Source organism: Agelaius tricolor, unplaced genomic scaffold, assembly GCF_023055355.1.
Source record: "Agelaius tricolor isolate 1412-34295 unplaced genomic scaffold, bAgeTri1.0.p SCAF_12, whole genome shotgun sequence".
Classification (NCBI taxonomy): Eukaryota; Metazoa; Chordata; class Aves; order Passeriformes; family Icteridae; genus Agelaius; species Agelaius tricolor.
In genome coordinates, this window is record NW_027269272.1 from 11,398,338 (window position 1) to 11,421,778 (window position 23,441).

At 36.7% G+C, this 23,441-nt stretch overlaps 1 protein-coding gene across 1 annotated transcript in view; it reads right to left on the reverse strand.

Annotated features, from left to right (window-relative positions):
* DNER (delta/notch like EGF repeat containing) overlaps positions 1–23,441 on the reverse strand; it is a 107,907-nt gene that overhangs the window by 33,993 nt on the left and 50,473 nt on the right. Inside the window, exons 3-5 of the mRNA XM_071437573.1 lie at positions 17,705–17,799; positions 15,156–15,322; positions 1,219–1,364 (exon numbers count right to left, since the gene is read on the reverse strand). Coding sequence (XP_071293674.1) covers positions 1,219–1,364; positions 15,156–15,322; positions 17,705–17,799 — 408 coding nt within the window. The remainder of the gene's footprint in view (positions 1–1,218; positions 1,365–15,155; positions 15,323–17,704; positions 17,800–23,441) is intronic.

Consider the following 23,441-nt stretch of genomic DNA (forward strand, 5'->3'; position numbering starts at 1 on the left):
AAAACTAAACTGGACTATGAAATACAACACTGTATCTGAATGAATAATTTATTTGGATACCAGCCAGCTGGTATAGTAAAGCAGCATTTATTTCTAAATTTATCTTGCAATAATTATGTTCACACATTACCTCAAGCATTTTACAAATTCATTTTTGAGAACTAAAACAGATAATTATTCCAGATGTTAGTACTGCCACGTATGTATAGATTACTGTGGCAATTTAATTATTGTTGTTACAATTCAAAACACCATTTTCTATCAAACATGCTTATTGAGAATTTAAATCAGAAAATGGTAGCAGATGAACTACAAGTGAATTCAGTCAATATGCCAAATTTTTTGTGCTCACAGCAGGCTCACAGCTGTTAATATTTACTCAGCAGTTACTACTGCTTTTATCTCCCAAATGAATAATAATAAAACCAAAGATTAACTGCGCATATTTGTGCTGTAAATGACTTTTAATCCATGAAATAAAAAATAACAGGTATAGAAGGTAAAAGATTATACAGTATCTAAATCGCAAAAGCCCAGTCTGGTTTTGTAAAAGCAGAATAGACTGCAAATTTGACAGATTTGGTTCTTATTTTCTTGTTGCTAGATCACACAAAATCCCCAGTGTCCAGTGGAATTGCCATTGTAATCCCTAATGCAGTATTATGTAAAGGACAAAGCTGTACAGGAAACCTTGCAACCACTATCAAATTACTCTATTCTGCTTCTTCTCATAATTATGCTCAGGTAATTCCATTGCACCGGTGAGTCTACTCTGAGTAAGCAGTTATTAAGAGGTGGAGAGAGAAGCACTGGATTAAAGCTGACCTAAAACCTATGACAAGGTTGAGAACTTAACAAATCTGAGTACATTGGTCTGGAGAGTGGAGATCCCAAGTGCCCACACCACGGTCCTCCTTTAGGGAAACTTTCTTCAACAATGACTCTGAGATGCAGAACAAATTCCCTTACACCTGATTTGAACCATTGTTTTTATTGCTAGGGCAGGGTATGAATCTCTGCATCTCTTTTCTGTTATTTTCTTACTTCAAGTGCTTGATTTTCCGGTACAGCAGATAAATATTGTTATTTAGTAACCCCTGTGAGACGTCAATGTCTGTTCCACAGCTGCAAGGTATAAATACCAAGGACAATCTGCCCTGTGTTTCAATTACCATAGAATTGCCACATTACAGGAATGTTTTGGCGAGTTGACCTTACCTCATCTGGCCTGGTGATGCATTTCCCTTTGCCTGAGCAGGGGAAGTTGTCTGCATGGCTCCCCACGGGCATGCAGGTACTCGCTTTCACCACCACTGTCAAGCGTAGAGCCACAATGCACTTGGTAACTGAATCATTCAAAAAACCTTGAAAAAAAAAAGAAAATATTCTTGTTATATGACAAAATAGGCTGATACTGTTAATGCTCTGCAGCTAGACAAACAAAACTGATTTGAAATAAACTGTCAACTAAGAACAAAATTGCTCATACTTAATATACACCTCTATGATTGCAAGGCACTTAAATACAAATTAAAATACAATTCAGAGACAAACCTCATTATATTGATTAAAATAAAGGAAGACAGGATGGTGAAACAGATCTACTTCCAGAGCTCAAACCTAATTTTTTTAGGTTTCAAAATGAAATGCTTTTGCCAGCTACTTTTTGAAAAGTTAAAATATATATTTCTTTAATTTCTTTAATGACAAGGAACATGAAAATAAAATTTTGTGGAGAAATTAATTTAAATTAATTCATAAAAGTTACTTTCAGAGCTAAAAACACCCAGATTCCTTACATTGGTAAAAGATGGAGAATCCCTTTGGTTTTGTTTTCTATGAAGTTTGCAAGAATATACTTATACCACTTGACAGCACTTCTTTGTGTATTTGCAATACAAGTATTTTTGAATGTCTGATCTGATGTCTCTATGAGCTGATATGGAAGGTAAAGATGAACTAAACATGGAAATAGTAACACTGGACAAGGAACGGGAAGATTCATGAATCTCTGGCTAGCACCTGTAATTGCATGGAAGAAAAAAAATTGTGATTGGTAGCTATTAAAACACACTGAAAAATAACAACTTCACTATCACACACATTCCTAACAGATTTATCTGAAAAATAAAATAGGACAACAAGAAAGATAAAATGGAGCACACACACAGTCCATGACATATGGGATAAAGTCAGAGTTCATGTGAAAATACACAGCCCCTGCTCCTCTACTTGTGCTTGAACTGCCTCACTCCTGAGCTCTGATTAAACTCCTGCACCACAGCCCTTCCATGTGTGGCATCAATTAATTGTTTTGTTTGGGGAGAATAAATGTGCACTGACACAAAAATGTGGGTTTGGTACAGTGTATATACTGTATGCAGAATTTATGCATAAAACCCACCAAAGATCCTTCCATGAACTGCCAAACCTTGACCTCACTATCCTCCAAGTAGGCAGACTCCAAAGGTCTGTAGTACCAAAATGGAATGTTGCAGGCACAAGGCCATTCTATGATTCTCCTTTTCTTTAGAAAATATAGAAAGAATTTAAGCAAAAATTAATGGATTTTTTTAAAATAAATATCCTTAATTTTTAAAAGAACAACACTAAATAGATGCAGTGTATGACATAGAATGTTTTTTCTTAGATTTTCCTCTTTAAATTGCAAAATCCATTTACAGCCTAAACCTCTAAGGAGCTTCAAAGATGCAATTCAGCTTCTTGCATTATAGACTGGAGATAGCACAACATTTAGTCATGAGAAAAAAAATAAAACAAAATATTTTTAATGAACAGGAACAAACAAAAGTTTAATGAAACAGAACTTAAAGAGAATTCTCTTTCAGAACAGCTGCTAAGCATTACTTACATTTTGCATATGGAAGTGTCAAGCATGACTAATTCTACAAATTCCACACAAAATCATGTGGAAGACTTGAATTCTCTGTTCTTCATTTTTAGATTTCACTTTTTAAAATGCTTCATTCCTTCAGCTGTTAGTTGTCCATGATCCCTAAATCCTGCCTTCAAACAGGAAAATCTTATGTCCTACATAGACACCACTGGCTTGAGTACAGCCTCTACAAGTTAGCTGAATGTTCTAAAGGATCAGATTAAAAAAAAAAAAAAAAAAAAAAAAAAACAACACATGTATTGGGTATAGTTCCAAATGCCTAATGGTCTGTTTTGGCTAGTGAAGATTACTGTAATCTGATGACCTCTTCAAAGCAAGCCAATTTATTCTGGCCTCAATACATACCCCATTTTTACCCATCTGTTCAAAGATGCAGCCAGAATTTTTCTTTAACAATTGAATGCAATTGTCATTGGCAGTCATGCAATTATATGTGAATGCTTGGAAGAATGTGGTATTTAGAAAATGTCTTTGGGTTCACATTTCCTTATCTGAAGCAGATTGTTACATATTCTTCAGGACAGTTCCCTAAAGAAATATTAAATCAACCTTCTTTGTACTTTGAATCTTGTTACTATTTTGGTATCAAAAGCCCTTAGGCAAGCCACTGAAAAAAATCATTATTCTCCCTAGATTGCCACACATTTTCCTGCAAATTCTAATTATGTCACCTAATTTGTAAATACTAGAAACATACAAATATGGGTATTTATTTTCACTTTATAGAAGTTGCATATAATGTTCTGAGATCTCTAGGTTTTAAGGCTAAAAGAAGCTTGTCTGACCATCTAAATATAACACCCTGCTTAACTCAGGTCATAGCACTTCAATTAATTCTTTCCCCAATTCTCATAACAGCAACTGAACTACAGTGAGTTTTAAGTTCTATTTTTAACTTCTAGATGGGAGAATAATTTCAGAACCATATTTACAGCTCCTTTCATCTCAGGTCTGGCGAAAAATATTACAGCAGTTTATACCAAAAGGTAATTTTGTTCAGTTCAACCTTGCTGGTTTTCTAAAGCCAGTTAAAACATAATGGCATCAAAGCATTTTTAGTTGCAGAATTCAGGGTTGAGTTATTTACAGTAATATAACGGAAACAATTCTCAAGCCCAATAAATCATAATGTGATGTGAGTAGTCATAGATTGCAGAGGAGGCATTTTCAAGCTTTTTGCACACACATTTGATAGTCTGGGAAATGCCTGCACAATTTCCTTGGCAGAAAGCATGGTAAAATACACTACAGCTCCTTCCACCCTGGCAGTTCCACACACATATGTCTAGGAGCATGAGGTATGGGTGCTCCTGTTTCACTCACATCAAGAAAGTTAAGAATGAAAAAAAAGGAATAAAGTCCAACTAAAAGATGACAGGTGTCATCATTATGTCCAGATACTTTCAGAAGATCATATCATGCCATTCAGATTAACAGTGCTCAAACATTGAGTTCTAGACTAGACAAACTGAATTGCTTCCCCCACAAGCCCCATTTCTTAGCAGTACCTTCCTTCTAAACACAACAGTCTGAGCTCAGTGAGCTTGTCCACAGTGGACAGTCAAAATAGGGAAGACTGAAGCTAACAGACCACCAAGAAGGTTATCATATTGCATATAATGTTAGCAAAAGGCAAAACACTTCACTAGAAATCATTCACTAACTCTTGCTATGCCCCACATGCTCTGACACACACCAACGCCTTTTGCATTTGGCTCAAATGTATCTCTGTATTCTACACAGTGAATACATGCATTCCAAAGATATCCACCTTTGGTTCAAACAGTAGATTGTCCTTTTAGTTCCAGTTCAAAGAAGAGTAGATCTTGGAGTTCACCTAAAGGTTTCTTGGATGAGTGAGAATGACTGCCAAGGCAGGATTGGGCACTCACAACAAAGTATCAGTCCTCAAGTTTTCAACTTATTTTTAGCCTGGTTTCCCAAGGAAATGAGACAGCAGTGGGATGTCTATCAGTTTCCATCTGTTCTCTTTTTCTCTCTCAACACTTTCCCACACCAAAAGCTTTTGGGGTCAGTAGCCAACTTCAACATTTTGCAAAGCAGTGAAGTTCTCAAAGACACTAAGTGCCTACAGCTCCCCTGCACAGCAAGCAGCCCTTGCACCAAGGGCATTGGTAAGTCAAGATGGCAGAAAAACTAAAAAGGGCCCCAGAATAAGGTGATGTAGAGTCTCCACCCCATTTCCCATGTACAGTACAGTCAGCTATTCATTATTTGGAAAATGGGAAACTGAGATATAGTTAAGTGGAAGAAAAACAGATCATATCAGTCCTTCAGGATCAAAGCAGCAGTACTTGGTGTGCCTGCACCATATCTTCAGTTCTTGTCATGCAGTAACATAATGAAGCTGAGATACTTCCAGATCAGATTTCAGCTTCTAGAGAAAACACTGCTGTTATCAGAGCATAATGAGCATCCTTTATAAACCTTACTGGTCTAGGAGAGAAGATACCTAAGTATATCTGATAGTTCATCCACAGCTGATGGAAAGTCATAGAAATAACCTAAAGTGTAAAAGACTCCAGAGGAATTTTCTGTTTGAACACATCTCTCCCACCACAAAAGAAAACGTTATCCAGCAAGCTAAACAAGAGTGGTCAATATGCTCAACCTCTTTTTTTAATGGCCGTTGAACTTTGCAGACATAAGAATACTTGAAAAAAGGAAGCTAGGAAAGAAAGAGAACTATATTTTTATTACAGTACCCACCAGGAAAAAAAAAGGAATGAATTGTAGTTCTTCCTCCTAAAATGTTTGATGTCCAAATTTTATCCAAAGACTATTTCATGTCCATGTCATGTGATATAGCTAACATTCAATACCATGAAAATTACTATGAAAACAGAGGTCTGGACTAATCACCCACCATGCCTCAGTGCCTTCTTGGATCCAAGCATGAAGTTGGAAATTTAACTATATGAATTGACTTCCCTCTGTTATGGCACTGTATATCACAATCTCAAATAGTTTTCCATCTATCAAATCTAAGCAAGTTCAATCCTTCTCTTGTTCATACAAGCCATGTCCAACTCATTTTAGAGACCTAACAAATGAAAAAGCATGACAAGATGTTCTCATGATGCACTCAATTCTGAAAATTTACCTTTACATGTTAAAGTAATAGAAGCCTGCTTTTGATTTACAAGTGCACAAACATTTACCCCCCCTCTCCATGACACTGATACTCATGGTCATTAAAGCCTACCAATCCCCTCAGGACCCTGACACCAATACTGTTCTACAGAATATGAAAAATGGGTCAGGAATCCTTTCCTAGTTTGCCTCAGGATGATTATCATACATAAGAAAATGAGAAGTGAGGAAGAGGTAATCAATGCCATTTGCAATCTTTGATGCAGTACATCAGTGCCATCAGCACCATACAGAACATCTGAGATCACTCTCTAACGATGCTGCTAGGCAACACAGCATCTGGGGAAACAAAAATACAGCTGCAATAGCAAAACTGCTATTTTGTCCACAAATAGCACTATTTACAGGTGGCACAACTCTCCCAAATTCTATATAGATTAGCGTGCTTACTGTGCTTTAGTTACAAAAGCCTTGGTCAGATACTGCTTTTGAAAGTATATATAGATTCTAATGAGAATCAGTTCAAGAACTGTTTCAAACATTTTATTTTTCACAAGCTCACATGAAACAGCAATTTAAAGAATTTTTCCTGGGAGGTGACTGAAAACCTCATCACATTTGTTGTCTTCTCCAAATTGCATTCATAGCCACAGTCAGTTTTAGATGGATATGCTTTCTCCCTTTGCTACCAACAATAAAAACAGCCTTGGCTCCTACAATCAAACACTCTCTTCTCAAGTATAACCACTAAAAGGTAAGAGTGCTGCTGCTCAAGTTACATTTTCAGTAACAATCCTACAGTTCTACCAGAGGCAGACTGACAATGATAGAGTTATACTGGTGTAAGAGAAAGCAAAATTTGTCAGAAAATTATTACCAAAACTTTGGGAAGAAACAGCACACAGCTTGCCTTTCAAGTTGGAGCTCACTTTTGCAGGACTGGTAGTAAAAATATATTTATGAACTGAGCAAAACAGTTGAATTCACTTAGCATAGCAAAGTCTCTTGTTCCACAACATTTCCTCTATACAAATGTCAATTTCTGAATTTCACTGTTACTTAAACAATTATCTAACTTAATAACTTGGCTGGACCAAACCCCATGACAGAATTATGAAAGAGTCAGCTAGCAGGAGTACACTTACTCTTACAAAGCCACTTGCATTCAGCTTATTAAGGAGCTGTGGCAGTATCTTATTGTGACCTTCTCCCCCAGCTTCAAGGGCTCTGCCTACAGTACAAAGTAATGGTGAAAGCCCTGCAAAGGGTGACAAGACTATTCTTCTAAAAGATTTCCTGTATCACAATTTCCCAATGTATCTTTATTTGTCAGCACTTCAGCCCAGTTGCCAAGCTGGCACAGAACTATTTTGGGCCCAAATGTAGACCACTAGAAGCTCTGATTCCACACTTGGCAGATGTAGTTAAGTGTGGTGGAATACAAGTGGCACAGCTGGGACTGCACTAAGGGGAGCTGCAGAAGATGGGATGGCAAGGTTGGCTAGGATATATCCCTAGTGACTGCTTCAACTGAGAGGCTCTATTAGTGGCCACCCTACTTTTAAATACACGTTACAGCATATTACGCTACCAGCTGAAGATCTCATCACATTTTACAAGCATTATTAAAATGTGTCTCACACTGGTGAGACAATGCACCAGTTATGCACTGGTATCCATATTCCATGGATCAGGTTAAACAGTCTGTCCAAGATCTTCTCATACAAACAACTATGTGATCAACTTAAAATAAATGTCTTGATCTTGATTGTGAATTGGTCACAGAAGTCATATTTGCAGAAAGAGGAATCTTAAAATAAGAGAAACAACCAAAAGGTATCTTACCAAACATTACAAATTTGAGTAGATGAACTTCTAAAGACAGACTAGAAAAATAATTTCCCATTGTTACTTGCTAGAAATAAAAGTTAATAGAAATTAATTTTGATTAATTTGCTGATTAAAGATTATTCTAAAATTATTTAAATGCTAGCTTAAAACATAATACAATGTATGGAAATAGTAACTAGTCTGACGTTTACATCTACTTATATGTGAGACAAGGTACATGCAACTTGATCACAAAGGACAGAATATTTATTTTATCATACTTACCAAGATACCCTTTCTAATACAGGCCAACAACATTCTTCAGAATGGTTTGATTTCAGCTGAATGCTGAAAGGCCATCTTTTAAAATAAATCATTGAAATTAACACTTCACTACGCTTTTCTTGCAGTTCACACTTTGCTGCTGCTGCTATTTCTTACCAAAAGGCCATTTTCTGCAAGGTTAGCTCTTGTGCCCAGAACACCAGGGAAATGTTCTGTTGAGCACAATGCTCAAATCTGCAGACAATAGGGCCCTTCCAGGCAAATCACACGTTTAAAATTGAGAACCCCACTCACTGGAGCAGTTGTCAACAGCTCCCCCCAGCGAGGCTGCCTTGCACAAAAGGAGCAGAACAGTCACACACACGGGCAGGGGCTTTGCACATCCCCACAGCATGTGCGGGGCACAGAGATTTAATTAGGACCAGAGTGAAAGAGGGTTAAGTCAAATGACTGTAATATGCCCTGGACTGGGAGCTCACACAGATGCTCAGCTGAGACATGGCAACTTGTTAAAGCTAGAGTAACTTGATTACGTGGCTTTCAGTGAATTCAATTCACACATCTCCTATTGTGAAATAAAATTGTCCTATTTAATTTTTTGCTTAAGTGAAAACAATTTCAAGATGCAGTAAATGGCTTTCTTTAGACAGAAATGTGTGCATGTTTTAGAGGCCTGTAACAACAAAAACCACATCTCAAAACCCCAGCTACAATTTGCCTCCTAATCTAAAATCCTATTTCCAGACAAGACTTAGAAAAGACCAACTTGTTTCAAAATACCTCTCTATATTATTTTTATTTCACATAGTGTTTTTATACTGTTTCATTTTGCCTGTTCAATAAAACTGCCAAGTATTGGTGGTGACTACTCCTTAATGCATGTTAAGGTCTTGCAAGAAAATTCGTTGAATAATCAAAGAACAGAAGAGTAAATAACTGCTCAGGGCAGAGTTAGAATAGAAAATACTTTGTTGCATTTGAAAGGCAGGACAGCATTTTGGATTGGAAAATATTATCCTTCCTGACATAGAACCATATGGCTTCCACACTTATTAAAAAGCAGCTGATATTTTGTGCTTCAAAAGCCAAGCATTAATTTTCCTTTTTAAGCCAAACATCAAAAAGTTTTGTAGAATTCAAGCAAGCTGCCTTAGAGGTGTTGGCATTTGAATGGCATCAGTACTCTTCATCTCACCACAAAGATGCTAGAGCACCTATTTTCTAGTGAGTTTGTACAGCTACCAATTTTATTTAAGGAAACATTTTTTAAATACTTGATAATTATAGTTTAAAGCAGCTAATTATATTGTATTGATCTAAAAGGCTGGGCATCTTGGAGAACACCAGGTGACATGCCAAGCAATGTCAACTGACAAGTCTACGTCAGTTTCTGTTTGCTGTGATGAAAATAAACATTATAATTTAAGGTTGTGCTGCAGGACTTATTTTCTGTTCAGATAAAAATATTAATTCATATTAAATGTTAAACTTTCTACCTTATTATCTGCAAGGGCTTACCTGAGAAATAGCAATTTTGCTTATAAATGTCTTCCTTTGATTTTATAAGCAGACAATAAGCTAAAAAGCTAGTGTAGCAATATCTCATGAAAGCTGCTTTTTAAGCAGCTGCTTAAGCAGCAAAGTGAAAGTGCTAAATAAAGCACAAAGTCTAAAAGCAAGTCGTTTCAAGCTACTTACAAGCATTATTTTTACAATTATATAAAAATTTTCTATCATATTACCTATGGGAAAATGGAAGCAAAATACTAATGCTCAACTGTTTGTTTTACTATTTTTCTGAAGAAGCTCCCATCATTACTGATTCAGCTCTGGGCACACTGAGGCGGAAGATCAATTTTACCAACATTTTATCATGAAAGCTGATAAGATGATGATCTTTTTTCAACAGAAATAATATCCTAACAGCCATGAAAACAACCTGAAAACATAATTTCATTTTTTAATGTTGTTAGGAGAAAGAAAGGAAATAGGTTGCATGCACAGAGTCAGCAATGCCGGCTCCACCTTCTACATTACGCCCAAAACCTCCAGATCAACACTTCTTAAAACTAAGTAATAATCATACAATAATCTAATAATATGCAGCTTTGTATTGGTATGAAAAGGAAAATGGTATGAAGCTGTGTCAGGGGAGGCTTAGGTCAGATATAAATAATAATATTATTATTTATCATGCAGAGGGTGTTGGGCACAGAACAGGCTCTCCAGGGCAGTGGTCACAGCACCAAGGCTGACAGAGTTCAAGAAGTGCTTGGACAATGCTCTCAGGCACAGGGTGGGATTCTTCAGGTGCCTTGTGCAGGACCAGGAGTTGGATGACCCTGGTGAGTCCCTTCCAACTCAGCATATTCTGTGATTCCATGAATTATCACTCAATCTCCAAATTCATTAAAGAGAAGCTCTGGTTGTTTGTGTCCTAGCTGTTACCTGGACTGTGAAATATGTTCTGCTATCTGTACAGCCACACAGGTGTATATATCTGAGTTTTCCAAGCAGACTGGAAACTGTGTGAAATTAGCCCTGCCTGACTGCAAGTCTGCCAGACACAGGTGACCCTTTGGATACACCTGAAGCACAGAGCTGTTGCCTTAGTAAACAGGTATATTAATTTAGCACCAGGGTAAATTAACTGACTGATGAAGAAGCAGATGGTGTACAATCACTGTAAAACTTCTAAAATTTGAGCATTAAAAAAAAGGAAATGCTTTAATGCTTTTAGTCTACATTGGATTTGGTTTTTCCAGTATTTTGACAGCAACCTATGTTCTCAAAATTAATGTTCCAGTTCTCAGTCACAGCATGATAGCATGCTTGGATAAAAGAGATGCATGCAACAAATCATAAGGAATTTTTGTGGGAGATGCCACACAAGCTGAGAATGTCCTTCAAAGCCCTTTTTTATTTTTTAAAGAAAAATGTTTATGCATAATTTTTTCTCAAGACAGCTATTATTTAATCAATTCAGTAAATCTTCTGCGTTTGCAACAATCTAGTATAGAAAAATATATACATGTTCCAAAATCCAGTGTATTATTCCCTGAAAGAGAGGACTGTACAGTGCTGGGTAGATTAGATTTCCCCCAAAACATATAATAAGCAGCAATTTCAACTCACCCCAGAGATCCTTAGCTGTAACTTATTAGCATTCATGAGGACTTCTGAAAGACTCCTCCACCAGCTGATGGTGCATCAGAGACCTCTTATCTCACTTTTTCAGACTTGTAAAATGTATTTCATCTGATTTCAATTTTTCAAGATATATTGCAATGAAGAATAGGTGTATGACTCCAACAATGTGAAGTTTTGCAGTTAACTCATTTTCAAACATTCTAGTACCATTACTGCTAGCATAAATATATGAAGATCCAGAAATAAAACAAATACCGATAAGACATTTTGTAAATATCATAAATAGCTTATGCAGGAATCACTCATTAACTTCAAAGAACACTGGGACAAAGAGTACGAATCTCTAAGTCTAATTAATGGAAAGCCTGCCTTTTACTTCAATAATGTTTTTAATGTTGAACACTTAATTTCCATCTCTTATTTACAGACACTATTTAATCCCTCCTGCTTCTCTTTTTCACTACCTCTTTGGCCAATCTTGATGCCCACCCATAGCACTCCACAGAATAGATACTAAAAACATTTCCTGTTCAGAAATGCTCTTGATTAAACACCCTTTTTTTAAAATCTTGGTTTGAAAGGAAGCATTGTTGCTGCAAACCATGAGCAGAGAGGAACAGCTCACCTGGCCTGTCCTACAGACCAACCACCCCGTCACCACCTCTGTCTGGAGTCACCTGGCACTGAAAGCCACCAGAGCCCCAGCATGGGCCATGAGCTTCATCCTACTCTAATGCACACAACTCACCTGCTCACTTCAAAGCCTGAGCCATACTGGGGGGGTTCTTCCCCACTGACTAATAGGTACACTCTCTAATAAAACATAATAAATTATTTTAGAAGAATGGCACGTGTGTAGTAGCAAATCTTAGGGAAACTCGTTAAAAGTCCTCAGAGCAAAACATGGAAGGAATGTGTTACAGAATGTCCAAGCCAGCCTGCTGCTGGCCACAGCCAGGCCAATGCTGTAATTAATCCACATAATCCTGCTGCATAATCACAGCACCATCTCTCTGTCCTGCCCTGCAAGAGGCTGTGTGCAGATGCAGCAGCCATTTTATAAAGCCCATCAGAGAACACAGAGTGCTCTTTTTGGGTGAGTTGTGCTGTGCTCCCCCCTTCATTCTCACACAGTGCAGGTACTGTCTCTGGGGTGAACAGCTCTGTGCTGACAGGGTCTATTTTTAGATCTCAAAAACAGCATTCTTCCCAACCTCTAGACACTGTGCCCTGAACCACATGATCAGCAAATCAGCACATTACTGCTGACTTCTGAGTCTTTTCAATCCTGTACAAACAACTTTAAACTTGTGTCACCACAAGTCACACAAAACAAATAATATCTCCCTAAATGTTTTATCTTTGATATAAATAACTTATTCAGAAAGAATTGCAAGAGGCAATTAAAGTACCTTGCTGAGTAACAAAACTTGGAAGGAACACTGTGAGAAATGACTCAAAAAGGATGTAGATCAAAAAGAGACACACATAAAAAAGTCAAACCAAAAAACCCACTCATATCTTCCTCATTTTTCTTTTAAAGTTCCATTCAGAAATTTTTTACAAGATTAAAAAAGTGCCCTCATACAAAATTCACCAATTAAGAGAAGAAACCTTTAAAATTACACTTGAATAAACAGAAGAAGAGTTGGGGAAGGAGGAGGAAATTATATAAAGTAAATGTATCAACTGACATGGTCCACAGCCTTACTGTGTGACTGCTTACAGAAACCTACACCATCTTGTGGCCTCCTCATATCATTCTAGCTTAAATAACATCAACAAAAGCACTGGCAACATTATTGGTTTTTTAATATAAAATCACCCACTTCATCTTTTTGTACCTTAGAATAAGTTTTTCATGTCTATCAAGAAACGTGGAAATTTGTCTATAAGAAAAACTTTATTCAAGTGACTTATTGAAAGCTAAATGATTAAAAACTCACAAGGCATGTCAAATTGACAGACCTCTTCCACATATCTGGATCAAATCTGAAGTAAAGATCAAATTATTTTTCTATAAACCTTGGCAGAATTATGGATTTCAGTTGAGTGAAGATAAAATTCATTTTCACACCAAATAACTGAGTTACTTTTTAAGTAAATCACCCCAGACCTCCACTTCATTGGACAAAAGCTGATGATGGGAAGTAAGCAGAATATTTCCATACAGCTAAGGAGGAAATTCAAAGGCTCTTTCTTAAACTAAAAAATTCATGCCTTAGTTTCAGCAGCTGGAAAATTTTACAAAGAATTTCACTATCAGGAAATGAACAACCAAAGAAAGTATTGAAAACCACATGGAAGCAAGAGGTCTCAGAATACTTGCACTGCATGAAATAAGCCATTTTTGTGAATTCAACCTCGTGTAATAGTCATCCAGGAAAAGGTACATTTTCACCTCATGTCACTCAGCACACAATAAAAAATTCAAAGTAAGAATCCCAGCGACAGAAATTCAGCTATAGAGACGAGAGGACAAGAAAAGCTATGAAAGAGTAACACAATACATATTTTAGTATTTTAGTTATCTAAATCTATAACCTACGTTGTATGGCTTGTACAGCCAAGTGGAGCCTTCATAGAGCAAGCTGGGCCCTCTGCTTAGGAGCTTAGACCAAGCTGTGCCTTTAGGCATTTTCACCACTGCATAAAAGCTACCAATTATCCTGTCTTCAGGATACTTTTATCATACATTAACTACCAAAAAGCAAATTCAAAAATTTATTTCAGAGACATGAGAGGAAGGCTTTAACTCTGATAAATTAAATGCAAAACAAGATTAAAAGGGGGGAAAAAAAAGCCTAAAACTAAGTATCTTAGGAGGAATAATAATATTAAAAGAAAGTGGAAAATTGTTTGAAGGAAATAAACATCACTAATGGAAACCACTGATAATAAGAATTAAATTATTCTACTAACAACCTTCAAGCAGTATCTTTGGAAAGTGATAGCTGAAAAAGGAGAGAACAAGGTACTACTTCTGTATTTGGGGATTTTCTGGATTGGCTACGAACTTGGAAATTTTCCCCATGTTTCTACATCAGAATGTTTTTAATTTTACATTTATTAGCGTGGTAAGTTTTCAAATAACAATTGTAGCAGCTTATAGTTCCTTTAAAAATATGCAGCCTTTCAAGCAGATAACAATAAGTGCTTTTATTACAATGATTTTGGTTTCATGTCATTGGTATAATAAAACATCTGCCCAGAAATCTCAATTTAATTAAGCCTATTGTGTCTATGCAAAAATATAGCTTTAAATCTGTGTTATTTCCCATATCCTTAAAAATAATGTATCAGGCTATTTTCATTATCCTCCTTCCACAAAGATGCTAAACATTTAATTGCTGAGTGAAACAAATAGCATATTTCTAAGGCTCCATATTCACAGAGACAACACTAGAAGATAAAAAAGCAGTGCAATTAAACACTGTTAAAATATAATAGGAAATCTGATCTTGTAATGTATTTTTTCAATTTTCCTGTCTACAGGCTTAAGCTTCTTCGCAAAGCATCCCATGACACAATCCCTGACAAAGAAACACCTCAAGCCTTCAATTATATACTGCAGCATTTGCCAAAAGCTTACTCAATTAGAATATATAAAATAACTTGCATCATCTCAAGGTATCAGACAAAAATGACTATGTAGATTTTAAAGTGAGTGGTGCCAACTGTGTAAGAATTTAGAGTAGCTCTTGTCTGGTTTGAATGAACCAATGTCTGAAACATGGTCCCAATATCCCATTAGGATCTTTCAGCACTTAAAGGAATTAGTCCCTTGTTCTCCTAAATGCTGAATAAACCATCAGCTGTCACCTAGAGGTGACAGACAGGAAGTCAGCATGTTACTCACCAATAAAGTAGTTGTTGCCTAATGCAAGCATTTCTTCAGAAAGCACAAGTCCACCCAGTGCCTGGAGAAGAGTGACACTTCTGCCATCAATAAGTGAACACTGTTTAAATCCAGTGCTTGTGACCTTCCATAGCAGGATGAGAGAAGCAGTAGCATCTTGCCTTATTCTAAGAAAAGAAATTATGAGAATATTTACATTGAGGAAGTCGGTGTAATTAGGAAGTACATCACTGTAGAACTGAACCTTAACAAAGATGGGAAACTTAAATCTAGCAAGTATGGAATTAGGAAAAATCCTGAATGTCTTTAGCATGTCCACAAAACTTAAAAATGCTTCAACTGTAAGATGTGCATAATAGTTTATGTAATAGCAGATTAAAATCATACAGAGTCCCAATTTCTGATACTTGAAAGTCACCATCCTAATACCCAAGAAGAGTTTTAGATAAATACCACATAATAGTAAAGTATATCCTTATGAGGTATCCTTATTCAGTCTTTTTAATTATGCCTTTTTGAGTATTACCTCCATCCTACAGTGCCATTATTTTCTGCAGCTGAAGTACACCGAGCCCTGCTGTTTACTGAAGAACATTCAATGTTCACTCAATACCAGGAGACAGATCCTGGTAGAAATCCTCATTTGTCTGACACACCAGATCGAAGATTCAGGACAGTTTATTCTTGTAAATCAAATGAGTCATGTAATGCTCCCAAGGTCACTGAGCCCATGGTGCCTTCCTGAATATTGACAGATTGGATAGAAAGTCTACTGCTGCATCCACTCTGTCGGCTCCATTAGGGAGCTACATTATGCCAGTCTTTGTCCTCACAGGGCACTGCTTTTCCTACTCACCTCCATAATGAAACAATAAAAATCTGTCATATTTCTGGTAAGGTCCCAAGTATTTGCATTAATTTCCTATGAAGGAATCCAAAATGAGTTTGAACAAACCTCCAGAAATATAAACATAACTGCATCCAACTGCTAAAAACTGGTAATTCTCTCCTGCTGAAAACAGACCTCCAATTACCTAGAGATGAAGCTCTATTCCACAACATCCTGTACTGAAATTGTTTCAATCCTGCTAAAAACAAAGGCAGTTTATCCCTGGTCACTTTTATTTGACTTCAAAACAAGAAAACCAAAGTGCAACAGACATTGAAAAAATCTTGCAACTAGGTGTCATAAGAAGCAAAATTTTTACAGTGTTTGCACCCTCTTTAAGAACAACCCCAATTGCAATTAAAAAAGCTCAATGTCTCACTTTTAGAACAGGATAGCAACTGGTTTTACAGTTTAGGTCTCATATGACAATCAAAACAAAATCAACTTATTGAACTGAAATTATTCCCCTTTCACAGACAGCCATTGAATCAGGTAAGTTACTTGTACCTTTAAGATAGTAAATGAATAAAAATCAATCTTGACTTGCACTAATCTACTCAGGCATAAAACTCTATGAAATATATACAATGTAAAAATTATCAAAACCGACTGTGTACTCTGCAACCTCCTTTAAAACTGGGTTTCTCCATCAAGGCGCTTAAATACAACTTTAGAATCCACAAATGCTGGCTTTTTCCTGATTCCAAGAAAAGCCACTTGTTTGCTTTCAGATTGCAGCCAGCCAGGGCATCCACACTCCCAGACCTCCTCCTGCCTTAGGCTCATGAATGAGCCCAATTCAAAGCCCCGTGGGAAGGGTGGGATGGCCCCCACGTTTAACAGTTACTGCTCCAAACTGTCTGCAGCTTGTCTGCTTGCATCACTTTGTTTTTTCCTGTGAGCATGGCCTTTTTTAACAGAAACATGGGATTCTGAAAAATGAGATGACAGTATGAGAAAAGTAGGCTATTTTGGGAAAATGTAAGTCTAAAATTGCTGCAAAGCTGTGAGCCAGAGAACTACGTTGGCAGATTTTTTTTTTTTTAAACAAAATTTCCAATAAGAAAATGCCTCATCCCAGTGACAGAATCAGATCTTTCTAGGAAGTCAGGTTCTGTTAATTAAACATAACAAAACAAGCATTTTATCCAAAAAGCATGATTTTGAAAAGTGAGTCATAGAATAAATTCAAATTTTTTGAGAAACATGTTTTTTAGGACACAAAGATTTGGGGACACCCAAAGCAATAACCCAGAAACCAAATCCAAATGCACAATATATATGCACTTATACAGTCAACAATAAGACTTTCTATCAGCAAGTTAATCTTGAGATTAAAGAGGGAAAAAGTGTTCACTGCACTAAGTCATATCTTCTCCAAACTGACACCTTCAACACATCTGCCCTAATTTCTAATGCATTTTGATGGCCCAGAGACAGCTTACATGCTTACATCTTCTAAAACATTAAATATGTGGGAGAAATTATGCCAAGCAAGAGCTATCATGGCTCTGCTACATGCTTGGAGTCTGTCAGAATTCTTTCACCATCTTTTAGTCATTTGACAAATTTGCCTATCTGAAAACTTGTTGTCTAAAATATCCAGTCAAAAGAAAAGAAAAGTGCTTTTGTATTTCATCACATATAAGAATATTCTCACTTTATTGAGGTATTCTGTGGAACTTCAAAGGAGATAAGCCGGCCTCCAGCAGAAGTATTGGAACTGGCATTCCCACAAGCCACATCTGGGGTTATCTGAAAAGAAAAACACTTTATTTAACAATAAACCATAAAATCTGACTAAAGAAAACATGAAAGATTTTTTTTTTACAAATGACACTAGTAGTCCAGCAGTCATCTTCTAAAAATCCTCAGGAACATTCACTGAAACCTTTATGCTGCCAACAAAGGTGCTGAAAATTCACATAACCATCCTTTCAGGGTTTTGTTTTAATAAAAAGCTCCTGCAGAAAAGTGTGAACTTCTAAAGGCGTCTTCCTTTAAAAGTTAACCTATTTAGAAAAATAGGAATAGTTTTCTGGTCCTTTAGAATAATAAATGATGCTCTAACATTTGCTACATCCAATAAACAGTTCATCATTAATCTATGCAATACTGAAGGATTTATACTAACAAATACAGACATTGCCTTTCTACTACATTGAAATATGGGGTTTTTTTCCAAACACATTTTTCCTTTAAAAAACACTCTCCCACTGGCCCATTCCTATTCTTTCCAAGTAAAAATTGCTTGGACAAACAGTAGTTTCAGATAGAAAAAAAAATTATGATCACAGTGAGAGCAAAAGGACGCGTTTGCCAAATCCAATGATGCCTAGTAGGCCAAAAAATAATTTATTACTTTAACTACATCCAGACACCATACACAGTGTCATGCAACGCAGGAACCACTGAGACTCCTGAATTATTCAGATCTTCAGAGCAGTAATTTCCTAAAGACAGTCTGAAAATTATTAGAGTTTCCAAGCGTACATTTATTTCAAATAAGGAATACTTTATGTGGCATAATTGAGTCTATCACTTAATATCATCAGAAGTTTAAAATAACTTTTCATCTATCTTCATCAACTTGCCTATGAAATGTCACACTGGAAAAAAAAAAACAACAAATCACTTTAATCTTCAAATTTCTAGGCAGTTTGCAATGCTATTCTTTCAGCCACAGAGAATGTTTTCAAACTTTTTACATCAACCTTAATCTGAAAATACAAATATGCAACCTGACACACTTCCATGAATTAATCTTACATCAAAGCAAAAGCCAGAATAAAATTTGTAAATTTAAATACAATTGAAATTTTAAATATTACATGAATGTAATGAAACACATGTAAATAATACATGAACAGAAGTCCAGAATATGATGCAAGTAATAATTTTTAGGACACTCAGAGCTTATCTTGACTCAGGCAAGACAGATACTCAGTATTCACATTTCCCAAGTGAATGATTTCCCAGTGTCTAGATTACTCAATTCCTTGTTGAATTCCCTGATGTATAGAATACAAATATATATAGTTCATGAAAATAAAGCAAGATGCAATTTTATTGTATTTTTTCAAATTAATTTTGAAAAATTATATAACATCCATTACAACTTTTAAATCTCAGAAGTCAAAAGTATGGAACTAACAGTCAAAGTACAATGCATCCAAAATTAGTTTGACTAACACTCTTCCTTTTATATTTGCCAACATTTAAACTTTTTTTCTTTGAGAATCTGCATGCCTATTGGAACAAAGGGGAAAAAGAAATAAGTATCTTTATTCTCATACAGTCTTATACTACACCTATAACACACTCCTTTTTATAGTATTTCTATAGTTTTACAATTTCATCATTCCTAGTCTAAAGTAAAAAATACAGATAGAGTAAGTATCTAATGTTATTTAAAGACAATCAAAAGAAAACATAACTGCAATGACATCCAACACTTCTCCTGAAGCATTTAATAGCACAGAAACATCAGCACAGAGAGAAGGTTCTTGGGGAACAGACTTATAAACGTTTACACAAATGATGCAGCTACTTTAAAAATAGTCACCAAAGAAAATAAAACCTTCATGCACCCTCCAGAGTCTAAAGTATGTTTAGGAGCTGATTACAAAGATAAGCTCCTGTGTAAACAGAGAATACATCCAAGACTGTTCTTCAATACCTTATTTAGAGCTTAAAATTATCAAATACCAAATTGTTGACATTAAATACAGAATTCCTCTTTACATAAATGTTCCATAAGTTTGCATCTAAATCATGTTACATTTTTCTTAAAAGATCACATAATATATAAAAACTATATTTCTCCTTCAATTACTTTTAGACTTTATATAGGTAAAAGAGAAGCATCATTTGAGAAAGCAAGAGTGAAATCTTGAGAGTTCTCACTCCTACAATTTCCACCTGGGCCTTAACAAGCCAGCAGTGATTTTGTTAGATTTCCTTACCAGGTCATAGCAGTGGTATAGAAGAGATTGCAAAGACAATCAGGACTGGTGCCTAAGAGAGAAACAGACTGTTCTTCCATATTACAACTTTTCTGAAGAAATTAAATAGCACGAGTCAGGCAGATATTCTACTGCCTAACAAAACCAGAATAATGAGATATACACTTAATTCAACAAGTGCTGAAATGCATACATAAATCCCAAGGCAATATTTTTACATGAGTGAGTGCCTTTATTACTTTCCTAAGTGTACTAGACTTTAATTCAATAAGGCTGAGAAGAGAAGCATACAGACTAAGTCTACATTTATGCAGCCTCTCAGTGCTGAAATTAGTTCTCTAAAGATAGCTATTGTATATGAAATTTCATAGTAGATTTCTTAAAAAGTTGAGCAGACATTTGTGATTCTACAAGGCCTTATCAACACAGGCAGACTAATCCTGACAGTGCAAAATCCAGCCATTCTGCTGCCATGATACGTTTGCATTTCTTTTGTATCTCAGCCCCAAGTTGATAGAATGGCAGAAGGCTTTTACTTCTTGCAAAATGCACCACACTTTCCTCAAATTTAAAAGTAGTTTGTAAGTAGGATAGCCAAATTCATATGTGCCTTGGAATGCCCTCACTACCCTATCAACAAGGTATTAATAAATATTTCTGAAAACCAACAGATAGTTCCAATTAGTGGAGGAGGCTGCCCAGGTATCTTGTGGACCTTCCATCCTTTGAGTTTTTTAAGTCTCAGATGAATAAAGTGCTGGGCAACCTGCTCTAACTGACCCTGCTTGGAGCAAGGGTTTGGACTAGAAAAACATCCAGAGGTGCTTTGAACCTCACCTACACTGTGAGGCTGCCAGTGAAAAGTCACCCCATGAGCCAGCTGCCTATTGAGTATTTCCTGTTAATTGTCATTGTAACTTCAGTGACACCACAGCTTTCACTAAGTCCCACTCCAGCATACAGTGAAAGTGCTTCTTTTGAAAATGTCCCCAAATTAACCACAAATAAGTATGTGTGCATGTGTGTGCACATTCAGGCACACACAGCTACCTGTGACTCAGGTACATTCCTCCTATTCTGAGAATGTTCTCCTTCAAAATATTGCCTTGGGAATTTTCTCTCTGCTCAACCTCCTGTTTTTTCATCTCAAAAAGCTCTTCTCCTGTTTTTAATTCCTAGTGGGGCAACAGACAACTCTGCACAGACTTGCAGCCAGAGCAAAGTGAGGCAAATTAGCCTGGAATTAAACAGAATGTATGAATGCACACATATTTCTTGAACTAAATAAAAAAGATGGATACAAATTCATCCTACAGCAAAGATCAGTGCTTAAAAGTAAAAAAAAAAAAACAAAAAAAACCAAACTAAAATTTCATATTTGAAAAGACATTATGTTGTGGAAGGAGTGAGAAAATGAGTTTTTTGAGAAAAGCAAGGCTGTGTTGTGGGGTGGTACCCCATGAAAACTGGTATGGTCATTATGAAAGAAAACCTTTCAGTTCTTCAGTAGGACAGAAACTGTCATGACAAATGCAGTATGAGGGATGGTCTTGTAAATGATAGTTCTTTCAGATTTTCTTCCAAGGGATTTCATATTAAATTTCAGTTCAATAAAGCAAGTTTCATAACGTGCAATTTTGGCTTTTCTGAACATAAAGCTACTTTTTTTATCAGAATAGAGCCTGCAGGATTTATTCTCTTCTGACCCTGTAAGTGTGGCAAGAGGTATCCCTCATTTTTAAGACATAACATGTTTGGCAGTCTTCCTTATGTAAGGCAAAAATAATACATGAAAGAAATAAAACAGGTTAGATCCTAACTATAGATCTTGAACAACTGTTGGCAAATAAAAAGTGAAAAGAGAAGTAGGAAAATAAAAGGCAACAGAATAGAACCATAAGAGAGGGATCTAGTACTATCTACTTAATGTCAGGATGTCAAGCAACAAAGCAGGATCATTTCTAGCACAAATTGAACTCAGAACAAAATTGTTGAAGAAAAAAAAAAAAAAAGGCAGTTCCAGGACCCTTTGCCCTGTAGCACAGAAAAACTACTTCTTCTGAAAAATCTAGTGTCATTTATCTTAACCCCCACATCACTGCACTTGGTTCTACCCTCAGAGTTTCAGATGGGACAATACTTGAAAGAAAACCAGAACAGAAAGAAAATCAAGGTTTACTTCTAACATATCTCACCAGTGGGAGAGAAAAGCAAAAGTGTTTAGAGTAGGAGTAGTGCCTCTCTGAGGAACACCAGGGGGAGACTGACAGACTGCATCCAAAAACAGTATCAGATGAAGAAGGCTTACCAGTTAGCACAGCACTGAAACCTGGTGTAAGGGAGGCTGCACATCCACCCAGCAAATTCTGTTGCTGGCAGTCTGTTTCTTTGCTCATCTGAGCAAGAGTCACTTTGTAGAGTCAGCAACCACAGCATCAGGAGGATCCAGCACCTTCCAGTGCATGGCAATCCTCCAGATAACATTATTAAAACTTTGTTTTTCTGTCACAGACTATCAATGCCAACATCACACCAAGATGCATTAGCAGGCACAGGAGGCTCCCTTACACAATGACAGATTACCTAGATTATCATACCAGCAAGCTGCCTTCTATCTCAAGCCATGCACCAAATTCAGTGTCAGCTTCATAAAATCTGACATTCAGTCTGTACTGGTTTTGGCTGGGATGGAGTTAATTTTCTCCACAATGGCTTGCACAGTGCTATGTTGCAATGCTTGCATGTTTTAGACTTGTGATGAACACAGGGCTGGTAACAGGGATATTTTGGTCATCACTGAAGTGTTCACACAGCATCAAGGCCTTTTCTTCAGAGTGCCCTGCCAGGGGCAGGCTGGGGGTGCTGAGGGAACACAGTGGGACAGCTGATCCCCCCTGACCAAAGGGACATCCCCAGCACAGGGGGCCATGCTCAGCAGTGAAACTGGGGCTGGGGGTGGAACTTGGCCAGAGCTGCTGCTGCTCAGAGACTGGCTGGGCATCAGTTACATAATGGTGGTAAGTAATTAGGGCTTTTTGCATTACTTGTTTTGTTCAGGTTTTTCCGTTCTTGTTCTCTATTTCTCCTTTTTCAAATTATTGAACTGTCTTCATCTTCCCATGAGTTTTCCCACTTTTACCCTTCCAATTTTCTCTCCCATCTCACTGGATAGGGCAGTGAGCAAGTGGCTGCGTGAGGCTTAGATGCCTATCCTCTACTTAGATCACAGCACAGTTATTCAACAAAGATTACTTCCATCAAGAATTAAGAGTCATTTATTATTCCAGAGTCTATGGAGCTATTCTGAAAAGAAAGATAAACACTGTGTAAACAAGTTCATTGAGCAAAAATTGCACATAGTCAAATCTTTGCATGCAGTGTATGAGCTCAGGTCATTGGGTTCCAGTGGATAAGCTGGGACATAAATTTCAA